At 51.0% G+C, this 14,325-nt stretch overlaps 5 protein-coding genes across 5 annotated transcripts; 4 read left to right on the plus strand and 1 right to left on the minus strand.

The window, feature by feature from the left end:
* Positions 1-201: 201 nt before the first annotated feature.
* On the plus strand, positions 202-1,698 carry SPN1 (RNA polymerase II transcription- protein; the record flags this gene model as incomplete). Its single annotated transcript, XM_064848518.1, has 3 exons — positions 202-493; positions 546-1,012; positions 1,063-1,698. 3 exons carry the CDS (start codon positions 202-204, stop codon positions 1,696-1,698), a joined length of 1,395 nt encoding a protein of 464 aa, XP_064711142.1.
* A 1,335-nt stretch (positions 1,699-3,033) lies between these two features.
* Positions 3,034-4,011, plus strand: LTR84_004946 (uncharacterized protein; the record flags this gene model as incomplete). The annotated part of the gene is made up of 3 exons (XM_064848519.1): positions 3,034-3,104; positions 3,160-3,398; positions 3,461-4,011. 3 exons carry the CDS (start codon positions 3,034-3,036, stop codon positions 4,009-4,011), a joined length of 861 nt encoding a protein of 286 aa, XP_064711143.1.
* Positions 4,012-5,197: 1,186 nt separating this feature from the next.
* LTR84_004947 (uncharacterized protein) lies at positions 5,198-8,908 on the minus strand (the record flags this gene model as incomplete). Its single annotated transcript, XM_064848520.1, has 1 exon — positions 5,198-8,908. The coding sequence occupies one exon, from the start codon at positions 8,906-8,908 to the stop codon at positions 5,198-5,200; it is 3,711 nt and encodes a 1,236-aa protein (XP_064711144.1).
* A 665-nt stretch (positions 8,909-9,573) lies between these two features.
* On the plus strand, positions 9,574-10,060 carry LTR84_004948 (uncharacterized protein; the record flags this gene model as incomplete). Its single annotated transcript, XM_064848521.1, has 5 exons — positions 9,574-9,636; positions 9,689-9,770; positions 9,854-9,904; positions 9,959-9,975; positions 10,040-10,060. The coding sequence occupies 5 exons, from the start codon at positions 9,574-9,576 to the stop codon at positions 10,058-10,060; spliced, it is 234 nt and encodes a 77-aa protein (XP_064711145.1).
* Positions 10,061-10,647: 587 nt separating this feature from the next.
* LTR84_004949 (uncharacterized protein) lies at positions 10,648-14,310 on the plus strand (the record flags this gene model as incomplete). The annotated part of the gene is made up of 3 exons (XM_064848522.1): positions 10,648-11,350; positions 11,450-11,579; positions 12,414-14,310. The coding sequence occupies 3 exons, from the start codon at positions 10,648-10,650 to the stop codon at positions 14,308-14,310; spliced, it is 2,730 nt and encodes a 909-aa protein (XP_064711146.1).
* Positions 14,311-14,325: the final 15 nt, after the last annotated feature.

Genomic DNA, 14,325 nt, shown 5'->3' on the forward strand with positions numbered 1-14,325 from the left:
CACTCGCTGCGCCCATCTCACCACAGACTCAGGAGGGTCGTGATAAACATGTCTTCACCACGAGACGTTGGCTCGAGCACGGACCACGTCAACCCCAACCCCAATCCATCTACCCATCCTCTTCCGTTACAAGATGAAGAATCTTCCCATCCAACTGCCACGTCTTCGTCTTGGACATTTCCTTCCTCCAACCCCACAAATATGACCGATACTGATTCCAACTCTGAAATCTCAGCTACCGTGGGAAATGGCATCCGCTCTTCTCCTTCACCCAATATCCCCAATGGCAAACCCGCCTCACCCTATGTGAAGGAAAGCACTCCTGTGCAGACCGTCAGTTCCAAAGATCCCAAGGCTGCTGCAGCTGCGGCCAATGACATGCGAAATGTGGTGCGAAGAAAATTGACCGGTTATGTTGGTTTTGCCAATCTGCCCAACCAATGGCACAGAAAAAGTGTGAGAAAGGGATTCAACTTCAATGTCATGGTAGTTGGTAGGTTACACCAATCTTCCCATCATGTGCGGCACTCATACCCTCTTTACAGGCGAGTCGGGATTGGGAAAGTCGACCTTGGTCAATACTTTGTTCAATACCTCCCTCTATCCTCCACGTGAGCGCAAAGGACCCAGCTTAGATATCATTCCCAAGACCGTGTCTATCCAATCGATCAGTGCTGATATTGAGGAGAATGGGGTTCGTCTGCGCCTCACGGTTGTGGATACTCCCGGATTTGGCGATTTTGTCAACAACGACGACTCATGGAGACCCATTGTGGAAAATATCGAGCAGAGGTTTGATGCGTACCTGGAGGCTGAGAACAAAGTCAACCGGATGAACATTGTTGACAACCGAGTCCATGCCTGTGTTTACTTCATTCAGCCCACCGGCCACTCCCTCAAGCCTCTGGATATCGAGGTGATGCGCCGTCTACATACCAAGGTCAACTTGATTCCTGTCATTGCAAAGGCGGATACATTGACTGATGAAGAGATTGCCTCGTTCAAGCAGAGAGTAAGAGATGAGCGCCCCCGACCTTGCGAAGATCGTACTGACCAGACTAGATTCTCAGTGATATTCAGCACCATTCCATCCAGATCTTCGAAGGTCCTCGATATGAGCTCGATGATGAGGAGACCATTGCGGAGAATCAAGAAATCATGTCCAAAGTACCCTTCGCCGTGGTGGGTGCCAACTACGAAGTGACCAACCCAGAAGGCCGCAAAGTCCGTGGCCGCCGTTATCCCTGGGGCATCATTGAGGTAGATAACGAGGAGCACTGCGACTTTGTCAAGCTGAGACAGATGTTGATTCGAACGCACATGGAAGAGCTCAAGGAGCACACCAACAATGCGCTGTACGAGAATTACCGCTCAGACAAGCTCATTCAAATGGGTGTGTCACAGGACCCCAGCGTGTTCAAGGAGGTCAATCCTGCGGTGAAGCAAGAGGAAGAACGCACCCTACACGAACAGAAGCTTGCGAAGATGGAAGCCGAAATGAAGGCCGTCTTCCAGCAAAAGGTGCAGGAGAAGGAAAGCAAACTGCAACAGAGCGAGGAGGAGCTTTTTGCCCGTCACCGTGAGATGAAGGAACAATTAGAACGACAGCGAGCGGAGCTGGAGGAGAAGAAAGCACGCATCGAACAAGGCCGGCCGATCGAAAAGGAAGGCAAGAGAAAGGGCTTCTCACTGCGATAGACGATGAGTGGGACTCTACGACTCGTCCTGTTGCCATTGCCAGTTTTTCTCATCATTCCCTGTTTCCAGTTTATCCTAGCGACGAGACGATGAAGGCGATTCTTTCATTCGGGTATGCAACTTGGCCACATTCTACTCATACAAACACCAACCTTCTTTGTTATCGTCTTGGCGGAGCGGCAGACTGGGGCTGTTGCAGTCGCTACCTAATTAAGTTTACATGAAATCGACACGAAGGGGAGAAAGTGGTTTGAGAAGGGAAACCTTGGATTGTGCATAATGTGAAGAAGGTCCAATCTCTACTGCTGATCAAGTTCAAGTTCAGAATTCGGATCCAAATTCAAGATTCAAGATTCAAATCAACAAGAATGGGAGGAGGTGGGGACGGTTGCAGCCTTCTCTTTGCTGCAATCATGTATATTTCTTTTCATGTGTTTGCTTTGTTTGAGCGAAGAGGGTGGAAGAGACCAAAAGACAAGTGATTCAGTACCGGTAGTAGGCAGACACGAAATGGCTTTTCTTCTTGAGTGCAGTGCTTCGGGAACAACAGCTAACTTGGTGTTTTTGTTGACAAGCTGGTGTGGACTCTGTACTCATACTGTAGCTTAAAAAAGTGTGATTCAAGATCCTAGTATAAAGTCCGTCCTGTTGATACTCTGCATACCCACTGGCAGGTAACGTCAACTCGAAATAAAAATTACTACAGGGTACTGAGGTAAGTCGAATAATGCTGTAGCCTGCCAATGATCAACTTGAAGCCAGAGTATGACATGTGCGATCGAAAGTCAACCTCTGGCTTTTGGGGATGAAAACCCAAGACTTTGGGGGCAGTGGAGGTTCCGGATCCAGGAAAAGTGCAAGTGCCTGCCTGCCAGTGCCCGAGTGTCGCGCACAAGCTTGCAGTGGGTGGGCTGGAGGCTGGAAGTGGTGGCTGAAGCAGTGCCCTCGGTTGACATCATAACCGCACCTGAGCTCCCTAACGAGTTACATCATCTGGCATCTGGCGTCTGCACTCTGCCCACACAACCTGAAGGAAAGAGCGAAGTAGCCACCAAATTCACATTATCAACTACCTACTCCTACGCCTTCCTCTCGTGTTGTCAGTGAAGCCACCTTCTTCCAACACCAGCACCTGCCAACTACTCCTTCTAGTCTCCTCATCCTGCTCCTCTTTCTCCTTCAAGTTCCTTCTGCTGCTTTGACTGAGATCCCCTCTACCACTTCATTCAGCTTCCCTCCCGGAATTCTATCCTCACCAACTTGAACCCTTCTCCATCCCACTGTGCTCGCTCTTGACCGCCCCTCCATCCAAGACCGAGTTCAAACCTCAAAGCTATGGCACCCCCACCTCCTGCAAACCTGCCTTTGGCCGAGCGAGTCAAGAAACTTGCAACTACCCTGCAATTGTAAGACTGTGTCCTGAACCCTTCAACAACCACCCTACTGACTGCCTACAAACAGCGCTTGGTTTTTGGGCCACTTTACCCTTCTCCTCGCCGTCTTCAGATACAGCTTGTCCTACATCACGTTCAACTCGTCCTCCAAATGGGCCACCTTCACCTATCGTCTGGCCTTCCTCTCCGCTGTCGCGACCTACGGCATCGTGGTTTTCAAGGCCTATCGAGCTCGTGTCAAGCCTGGCGCTAACCCCGCTTCGACTGCTCTCATGCTCCTTTCAGACGAAAATGTTCAATATCTGCGTAAGTTTCATGACAGACACACACCCAACTTACAGATCGCAAACTCTAATGCATACGCACAGTCATCAGCTTGGTCTGGCTTTACTCCAGACAGATCCCTTTGGCCCTTCTGCCTTTCACCGTCTACTCCGTCTTCCATGTAGCCACCTATACCCGTACCAACTTGATCCCGGCCTTCCAACCTCCAAAGCAGGCTGCAGGCACCACTCCAACTTCCCCTGGAGGTGCAAAATCTCAATCGCCTCTTGCAAACACCATCGGAAAGTTCGTCAAGGACTACTATGACGCATCCATGACCTTGGTGGCGAGTTTGGAAATTGGTCTTTGGGCAAGACTCCTCCTCTCTGCCTTCACCTTTACCAAGGGCGCCTGGATTCTCCTGGGCATCTATACTGTATTCCTCCGTGCACGCTACCAACAGAGCCACTTTGTTCAGTCTGCCTTTGGCCAGTTCGGCGCCAGAGTCGATCAGCAAGTCCAGAACCCCAACATTCCTCCTGCGGTTCGCCAGGGTTGGGAGACCATCAAAGGTATCGGTCGCAAGGCTGTTGATGCCACGGATCTGAGGAAATATACTGGCGGTGCTGCTGCTGCTCAGAAGAAGCCTCAATAGGTGCATGGCCAACCACGGTCATCAACGTTGCACTCTCTCTTTTTCACTTGGCGAATCCTATGCCAAAGGCACAGGAGGGCTGCGGGTGAGAGTTTAGGAAATCCATTATAGCTCCCAAAAGTCAACAAAGGGCGATTTTGACCTTGTGGCAACGCCGTTGAGGCCACTTGAGGCTATGGGATAACAGAATTCTCAAAGACATTGGGCGTCGGTAGTGACTTCGTGTTTCTACGTCTGCCTGGGGAGTGGTGCAATTGACGCATGTCAACTGAAGTCGGATGAATGAGATATGATGATCATAGAGACAGGCATCTGTCTCCATTGCATAGGAGTTATTGACCCATCGAGATTTGAAGGATCACGTCGAATCTGGTTTCACATTTCATAAGATCGAGGGCGCGCGTTTTGTTTTTGCGTAAGACGACAATGGAAAGATTGGTGAGGGAGCAAGGGCTCAAAATCCTGCTTGGTTCAAGGCTCAATGATTCCATTTGGTGTTGTTCGACTTTTGTCCACTTGGCTTAGCTTTTGCTTTCAGGAGGTTGATGATACCGCCGCCGGGAGAAGTGATCACAGGGCAACCACGACTAGACCGTTCAGTTGGTATCAGCAAGCCAGATATTGTATTAATGAGTGGATTGAGTACCTACTTCAGCTCGCTACAGTAAGGACGTGAGTGGGGAGCCAGTCAACGATACAGAAACCACACTACCTTATCTATCTATCTATCTATTTTTATCAGTTCGTAAGAAACCTATGTGCGTGAAGAGTTCAATTCCACGTAGGCTTGTCAACGAAGTTCCATCCTCCTCATATTGTGATGCACATGATGCAGTATGAATTCGACAGATACATCCTCGCACGCCTGTGTGCATTATTTACATGCAGAACAGAGATTCTGATACTTATTCGCATTCGAATTCGCATTGGCATTGGCATCGATATCTATTTGAAAGCGTACCTCATGCATGATGCCATGTCGTAGGCAGGTATCGCGTCGGTATTCAATACAGGGGGTTCTATACCTTCCCCAAGGTACCTAACCTTGGGTAACTGTGCTATCCAGTCTAATCACTGAAATCCTTGGAACCCGCCAAGGGGTAGTATCGAATCGTATCACATCATTCCCAGCTTCAGCTTCAACTTCAACTTCAGCTTCGGCGACAGCGCTCTCTCTCGACCTTGCTCAGTCATCATCCTCCGCCTCGCCGTCTGCATCCTCGTCTTCGTCCTCGTCCGCACCTGCCGCCGCCGCCGCTGAAGGAGTCGCCGCCGCCGAGCCTGAAGCCGAGGCCGAGCCAGAGCCAGTCGCAGACGGGGCCGTGGCCGTAGAAGCGAGATCGGCGCCCACGTCGGGTTCGGCCTCGGCGTCCTCGTCTTCGTCCTCGTCTTCGGAGCTCTGGTCGTCCTCGTCCTCGTTGATTTCGACGTCTTCGTCGTTCGGGTCGTCGGGGTCGGGATCATCTTCGTCTTCCTCCTCCTCCTCCTCGTCGTCATCGGATGCAGCGCTCGAACCCGCGCTACTTCCACTTGCGTTCTCTTCGCTGGATGCCACTGCCAGGGACGCCTCTTCTTCCGACTCGGAGCTGCTGCCATTAGTGCTGCTGCCTTCGTCTTCTTCATCCTCTTCTTCGTCACCATCTTCCTCTCCTTCTCGCTTGTCGGTGCCTGTGTCGACATCGATAGCTACACTATCGCTTCCGGCTTCTGCTTCGTCGTCACTTGCGCCATCTGACCTCGCCACACTGACCGTTGCAAGACGGCTTTTACTTCGCCCGCGTCCACTTCTTCGCATCGGTGTGTCCGGGCCCTTGTCAGGGCTCGCCAGGCGGCTACGATTCCCGTTCGACATGATGCCTCCACTGCCACTTGCGCTGCCGTTCACGCTCGACGATGCATTACGTGGTGAGCTGCGCACGGCGACTGGGATGGAAGGGAGGTCGTTGAGGCCATTTGCCTTAGGCGTGCCGAATGCTGTGGCTTGATTTCGCTTCTTGACGCTGCGTTGCCGGAGCATTGCGGGTGGGATGGGTGGTTCGATTTGAAATCGCGCTGGAGGAATATTCAGTGTCCGGTACGCCAGAGCGTAGCCAGTAAGCACTTCCTCTGTAGGTGGTCCTTCAGTCGCGGGTTCTTTGCCATTACCTGTCATGGGTTCTGTGGTAGGCCTGTCGCCGTTTGTCAGGCCGTTGAGCTTGATGTCTGATTGAGTGGCTTCCAACGAGGTCGCGATCTTCATTACTTCTGTAGAGGGCGGTCCAGGTGCGACATGTCCATGTTCATTGATAAGAGCTGGATCTTGCACAGTCGTCGCCTCTTCTTCAACGGATTGGTGACTTGGCAATGCCTTTGATTTTGAGCGAGGGGAGATAGGATCTGAATCTACCAGGTCTTCTGGCTCTTTTTTCATGTCAACACCCTCGGACAATGCGTTGACTTCAGCAGGGACTTCCTCTGTCTCGCTCTCATCATCTCTTGGCGCAATAGCATGAATAGGCTGACCGTCCAATGTTGCTTGGTCGCTTCTACCCATGATGTAAGGTGTCCATACCAATTTCTCTGGTCGCAAGGTACGGTGATTCTTTGCGGAAAATTCGGCAACAATACGTTCATACAGCTTTTTGTCATAACGGACCGCATATGTTTTCGTGACTGGGTCTCGAATAAAAGCATAAAGCCGTTCTAGTGAATGGATCACGTCGTCAGCTGTCATTCCTGTTCTCAGCATGAGCGTCTTTGTGCTGAAAGGTTTCATGCCCAAATCTAAGAGATGTTGTGATATCGTGAGGTCCCAGTATGACCGATATGCCGTTAATCCCATGTCTGAAAGTGGCTTTTCGGGTGAGCCATCTTTGCCTTCGATTCTTGTCAAAAGATACGAGAAGTCAATGAGGAATGTCGCATAGCCTTTCCTCTGGTGAATCGGCATGACGAGAATGCAACTAACGTTGTTTTGGCTGGCTGGTCGTTTTTCTTTGCTGAAATATCCGACGAAATGATAACCAAATTCATCATATTCCGTCAAGATGTAGAAGAGGAATGGCTCCACATCGTAATAGAGCGTCTTCGAACCAAGAAACATCTTCGCCATCAAACACAGGCATTGACAGTATTCTGTCTTTTTGCGTCCGTCCACTTCCCATACTGAAATGGAACCTTCTCGGTAGATCTCGTCTCCGGGAGGGTGTTTGGCTGGGCATTTGAGTTTATGCCGGTATGCGACGAATTCTGAGGGAAGATATTTTAGACAATATTCACATATGAATAGTCTCGACTCATGCGAATATTCTTCCGGATATGGAGCGGCATAGAATGTGTCGATGACAAACTTCCCAAATTGGATACATTTGATCTTACTGGGTGGACCTGATATCGTGGTCTTGGGTTTGATGGTTGCACTGTCTCCGTTGATCTCCGCCTCAGCTGCAGCAGATGTCTTACGACGTTCCTCCTCTGCTTCTTTTCTTGCAATTTCAAATATTTCTCGATCTTTCAATTGTGGTAACGACCGTGATGTATCTGCTTCAGCTTCCGTGAGAATGCCTCCATATGGTTTGGCATTGAGTTCTGCCTCTCGATCTGTAAATGCGGAGGGGAAAATCAAGTGGTGTGTCGGCAATGCAGGAAACTTGGGTACAGGAGGCTGGAAAATTGGCGGAGGTATTTTCTGTAATCTCTTTTTTTCTGTTGCCCGCGCTGCTCTCCTCTTCCCAGGTCGTGGAGGCTTCTCTAGAATTGCCTCAATCTTTGACTGATCGAGGCGAAATGCAAGGATGAATTTATGAGGGGGGGGTTTTGCGAAAGGACGATGTTGCAATATTCTTGCAACTGGCAGTGTTGGCTTCTGAAAAGCTCTTCTTGTCGAATGTGCAACTGCTCTGTTACTCTCGAATTTGTTGTCGGCCACCGTCACATCGGTAGGAGTTGCTAAAGCTCGAATCGTAGCTTTCCTGCGCCTCTTTTCAGACATTGGTGGAGGTTCTTGAGTTGGTGACTTTCTCTTCCTGAGGGCTCTTCCTCCGTCTTCACCTTCGGAAATGAGAGGTTGAGCAAAGATGGAGTGAGAGTTGGGTTTCTGAACTCCACGCGTCACTGGTAACAAGTCTCTAACGAGCCGAGGAGCGGAATTCTTGGAGCGAATACTTTGTTCTTTTGGAGAATCTGATTGACCGCGTTTCTCCAGGCAGTCAGGACAACGCCAGGAGCTTGCGTCGATCTTCACTGAACTCTTTTCTTTGGCACAGTGAAGATGGGCAAGACTCCCACATTCGGTGCAGGTCAAATCTGGTTCATCAGCATTGTTGGGCTCTTTCGTACTCTTGCAGAACAAACACTCCGGTTTCAAGTCTTCAGCTTTGGTGTCCGCTTCACTTGACTCTGATTCTGACTCTGACGATGTGCTGGCTTCATCACCACCTTCCGATTCATCACTACTGTCGGCGTGCTCTTCACCATCTTCCTCTTCTTCGTCTCCTGCAGCTTCCTCAGCAGCAGCATCATCATCGGTTTCGCCTTCCGCATCTTCGTCCTCCTCGGCCTCGCCATCTGCATCCGCATCATCCATGGTGACATCTCCATTGGGATCTGCCTGCGTAGCCGAGTCCGTTGCAGCCTCAGCATCACTGAGGCTCTCTTCAGCGGATCTTTGTAGTTGTTCGCCAAGGGCACTGTCATCCGGGTTCGGCATCTCTGAAGCAGGTTGTTCAGAGGTCAACGTGGCTGTGGTGGCGGTATGAACTTGCACTACTACCACATCCCCGACATCTTCAGCATTACCAACCCCGCCTCCAAGATCTGACACTGAGATTTGATCAGGTGTGTTGAGAGTTTGGTCGTCCGTAGTCTCGCGATCGGTTGTGGACACTTCGTCCAGCTCTTCTGAAATCAATGGCGGCATGTATATATCTTGAAATCTTTTTATTCTTCGTCCGCCTTCCCATGTGCCTGCATGGCACTACCTTCCACCCCTGTTCTGCGATGGACCGAAAAGCGAAGGGCAGGTGGTTATAAGTGTCCTGACTTATGCGAACTACTCTTGACAGTGAATGCGCCCGCACAGGCTGTGGAACTGGACTTGTTTTGTGTCGTTTTGAGGGGAGGGCACGGGCTCGCTAAGTGGTGGGTTGTACTGGAGGGTTGACGCGTAGGAACCTGCCCAACAAGGATAAGATGGGACTTGAAACTTGATATCTGAGGGTTTGATATCTCATTACACGTGGGGAGTGCTTATGCGATCATAGAATCATAGTATAGGTATCTCCAAAGGATCCTCGAGATCCCATCCGATGGCGTTGTTGGTGCACCCTGCACGTTGTCTCCCCAGGTTTCGGTCACGTGATTTACGACATGCCTCCGGCTTGGCATCTACCTTGAAGCTGCACCTGCGCCGACAATGCTCATCTCGGGACCTTCAACAGTGGACCACGACAGCGACCAGTTTCACGGACACTTTACAGCTCTTTCGTACGGTGTACAGTACCATTACACCAGTGGTTCTGGTCACGCCGTGCTCAAATCAAGCATATATCTCTATCCGAACCCACCACCTCAACCTCCTCCACCATGGGTGTCCCTTTCGAAGCAATTATTCCTTATGTGATAATGACGGCAATGTTTGGCGTGACAGTGTGTATACCCTCTGAGATCTAATAGCCACCAACTCTGACATGTCCAACAGGGTGCGGGACTGGCCACGGTCAAATGGGTTAGAAACGACGGAAAAGCACCCAGAAGACAATTGGATCTATGGGATAGACAAAGTGAGGAGATATGATTCAGATCCCCTTGGATTCTACTGATCGGTTGCGTCTGGCAGTGATGGAACGAGACTACAGATTAACAGGCACGCTTCGTGGTCAAACAGACAAACCGGTTGCGCCCTTGGGTTATGAAGGTTCGTGTTCTTGTTCATATCCGGGCTACAAGCAATCTTGCTAACGAGGTACAGTGAACAGTGCTTGGAAGGTCAGTAGGCTCCATCGTCGGCTCTTGTCGCCTCTCCAAGAACTTGAACTAATCATTCACTCAGGTCGAGCCCCGCGTCATATAAAGTTACTTCAGTTTTATCCCCCATCAGCATTGCTTCATGTCAACATGTACATACAAATGACCCGAGAAGGGTTCTCAAAGGTTCGAGACGAAATACTGTTACCTATATGGTGAATAAGCACCATCCAAGAATAAATTGGATGTTTCCAATCCAAAACAAGATAAAGGCCTGGCTTTTCTGCTATTTCTTCTTTCATTCTTGCTCGTGCTCAGTGGTCCTTAGTCAGCTGGTCCTCCTCTGTTCATCCGTTGTTTCACTAATATGTCTCCGCGAGGGTATACTATCTATGTGTTTGCCTTCCACATCTGAGATGTACCATTGGACCGCGGAGTCCACAGCTTGAGCTATACGCAAATACTTACACAAGCAGGAGTGCCGCGGGCATTGGTTAATCATCAAAAAGATTCAGGCCCATCGGGATCTGAGAGGCCTCGAATTCACTGACAGCGCCACAGACCCTTCTATAATCTATAATCAACACTGTCTTCGAACCCATTTGTCGCCATTGAAGAACTTCAAACTACTCCGAATTGATTAACTACGAAGTACACCAATTCCACAACAATCAATTGGGCTTAATACACATAATGGCAGCCAAAGATGATTTGCCCACGTTTGTCTCCTTTACCAAGAAATGGCACTCAGAGCCCGCGCCATCAATCTCCCCATTGCGCCCCGAACTCTCAGCGAAGGGGAGGAACGTCATCGTCACAGGAGGCGGAACTGGGATCGGCAAAGCAATCGCCACAGCATTCGGTCTAGCGGGTGCTCAATCCGTGACAATACTCGGCCGCAGAGTGGACAAATTGAAGGAGACCGCCGACGAAATCACCACCCAGGTACAGCAGGGCACCCGGATCCTATATAAGCAAGTTGATCTACAGCAACGCGTACAAATCGACTCAGCTCTCGAATCCGTTGCGAATGAGTTCGGCGAGATCGACGTCTTTGTCTCCAACGCGGGCTATATGCCGCCGATAGCCGGTCTTGCCGACTACGACGTCGAAGACTTCATGAAGGGCTTCGACCTTAACGTGCGCACTGCGTTCAATGCGATTCAAGCGTTCATCAAGGTGGCGGCTGCCGAGGCCGTGCTGATCAGCATCTCGACGGCCATGGCCCATTTTGCGCCCGCTCCAAATACAAGTGCTTACGCGGTGTCGAAGGCTGCGAACCTAAAGATGGTGGATTCTTTCGCAAAGGAGTTCCCGCAGTTGCATGTAGTCAGCATCCAGCCTTGTTGGACGCCCACTGAGCTCAACGGCCATCAGGACGAGGCACCTGATAAAGGTGATTTCCTTCCTTCCCTCGTCTCAGCCCGTATCATTTCCTTTCATATATCCCATTTCGAGAACTTCAGCTGACAAGTGACTCTTCGAACATGCACAGTCGAACTCCCAGGCCATTTCTGCGTTTGGCTCGCGTCTCCTGAAGCCAAGTTTCTCAAGAATAAGTTCGTATGGGCCAATTGGGACGTGGACGAGCTCAAGGAACGGGCTGATGAGATCAAAAATAACAAGTTCTTACTAACGGTCCATCTGGATGGGATTGATATGTAAATGAACGCGTGGTTTGCACGGTTATCCGCATCAGTTTGGAAACACCGCACCTGCTAGTCGCTTACCCGGTGGTATGAGATACGCATTTGTTTTCGAGAGAAAGGTCCTTGTTGAATATTTATCAGTATCAGGTAGCACTACGTTTGGGTAAGGCCGCACATAAAGTTAGCAGGTGATGTCAAGTAAACTGAGTAGAAAAAGTTGCGGGCGTGTGAACGATAGTTGCCAGATCAAAGGGTTTGTCAGCCATCCAAAGTCCGCGGACTTTGAGGCGCCCACTGCAGGGCCAAGTCAGGGTTCATAGCCTCCCCACCATGGGAGTCCTTTGGGGACATTAGACGTCTTTCTTTTCGTATACTATTGTTAGCCTGGATTTAAAATGCTTCGACACTAGTCGTGACACTGTTTACTATTCACGCATTGTCAACTTCTTTCACAACTGAACTTACTCGACTCGCGACAATGACTGAAGTGGCTCCGACCCGTCATCCGGGCCTCGGCCGAAGAAAGGCATGTGTATTCCAGGACAGACCTCGGAGGCATTGACGGACGTGGATTGACAGGAAATTTTAGGCATGTGATCTTTGCAATTCGAGGAAAATCAAATGCGATGTGAAGAAGCCGCATTGCTCGCATTGTGTCCTCTACAAGACAGACTGTACATTTACGCCGCAGCCGCGGAAGCGATCGAAGACCCAGCGGGCCGAGAAAGAGTGAATCTCCTCTCCAGCATTGATGCCTTTCGAAAAGGGGACGGTGCCAGTCCGAGAATCTATTGCTGACTAGATATACAGGTCGACAGGCAATGGTGACCAGCGAGAAGAGCACAGTTTTCAGGCGGGGACGAAGTGGAAACGAACCGATCGCAATGGGACCAAGCCGCCCACTACGGGTGCATCACCGCCTCGAAATGGTGGCACAGCAAGGAGGATCTGGTCGATGGACATCCAGCGCGACGGCGACTTCAACGAACTGTATTCGTTCACGTCACTCGATGCCGCGATCGAGATCCCCCAGGACGACAACCCGTCTCTGCCTCCCCTGCACGAGACACTTCCGATGGTGGAAGCGTATTTCTCCAATGTCAACAGTGCGATGCCGCTGTTCCACGAGGGCAAATTCATGAACATGCTGCTGGGATGGTATTCGGAGGGCAAGGTGCGGCAGAAGAGCTCGACCTGGGCGGCGATCAACGTCGTGCTGGCGCTGTCGCTGTGGCATGATGTGTCAAAGAAGACGCCCGACGACGACGCCCTGATGTGTCGCTGTATCAAAGATGCGCAGACGGCCCTGAACGTCTCGACCCTGAAAGAACATACGCTCCTGGACCTGCAGATCGTGCTTGGGCTGGCGATGCTGTTCCAGGCGGGTCCAAATCCCCGGCCGACCAGTATGCTGGTGGCCATGGCCGTGCGGATGGCGCACCGGTTGAGACTGCACACGAAGAACCGAATGACGACTTTCGACGCCAGTGAGAGCTGGGAGCGAGATCGAGTGTTCTGGATCGTGTTCGTGCTCGATAGGGATATCAGCTTGCGTCTCCGCGATCCTTACCACCAGCAGGAGCACGACATGGACGTCGACCTCCCCGAATTCAAGTCCATCGACGAAAACGGCGGGATCGTCCTCGGCAACGACGGCAACACGTGGCTCAACTTCCTGCTCTGCCGCATCGATCTCGCACGCATCCAGGCCAAAGTGTACGACGCGATCTTCTCGGTACAGGGCGAGAAAATGGGAGATCTACAGAGACAGGCCGTGCGGGCGGAGCTGACTGCCATGCTGCGTGAATGGAAGGAGTCGATCCCGCCGCAGTTTCAGCCCGAGGCGCTTTCGAGTCATGTGTTTGCTGCATCTGTGCGATTTTTGGCCCTGCTCCATTTCAGCTACTTCCACTGTCTTTATCTTGTCTGTGGTATCTTCTGCCATGATTCGGTCTGGATCAGGCGGTTGACGTCGTACAGCGATCGATATGCCATTGAGAGCAGTCAATCCAGTCCCGCTAGTGATATCGCGAGTCCTCTCTCATCGAATTGGCTGGAGAACATCGAGGCCTCTCGGGCGTGTATGCGGCTATTTCACGTCGTAGATCACAAGGATCTAGCTCTTGTTGGGTATGGAACCCCCATCATTCCTGTACATGAAGATCAGGGCGCTAACAAGATTCGCAGAAACATGTCATGCACGTACATGTCGGCAATGGTCATTCTCGTTGCCAACAAGCTCACGACCGCGGAGCATAGCTTCAGCGACCAAGTCGAGACAGACGATCTATTAATCGACGAAGGTCTCGACTTCATCGATCAACTGGCGCGAACTCTCGACGATGACAGACTCCGAAGGCTCTGTGCGGGATGTCACGAGCTCAACGCCCGCGCGACAAACGCGGTGATGAGCACCAGATTCGGGGGCACATGGAAATCCAAAGCGAGCTTGCGCCCCTGGCCTTCACTGGAGGAGTACTATAACACGACGGCGGAACGAGCGGGACCCAAGGAGAAAGTGAACAGGTCAGAGGAGATTCCAGATGCGTTTATTGTACCCGGCTGGGGCTTCGACGGTCGGCTCTGGGAAAGCACTGCAACTTCCTGGCCGTCTCGACATGCCAAACTTGATGATTTGGGCATTATAGAGTTGGTACAATCTTCAAAGACGTGTTCTGTGCCACATTATTTGGGATTGATTCCTTGAGATACATCTTGGATA

Source organism: Exophiala bonariae (assembly GCF_035927105.1).
Source record: "Exophiala bonariae strain CCFEE 5792 chromosome Unknown scaffold_2, whole genome shotgun sequence".
In the NCBI taxonomy this organism is placed as follows: domain Eukaryota; kingdom Fungi; phylum Ascomycota; class Eurotiomycetes; order Chaetothyriales; family Herpotrichiellaceae; genus Exophiala; species Exophiala bonariae.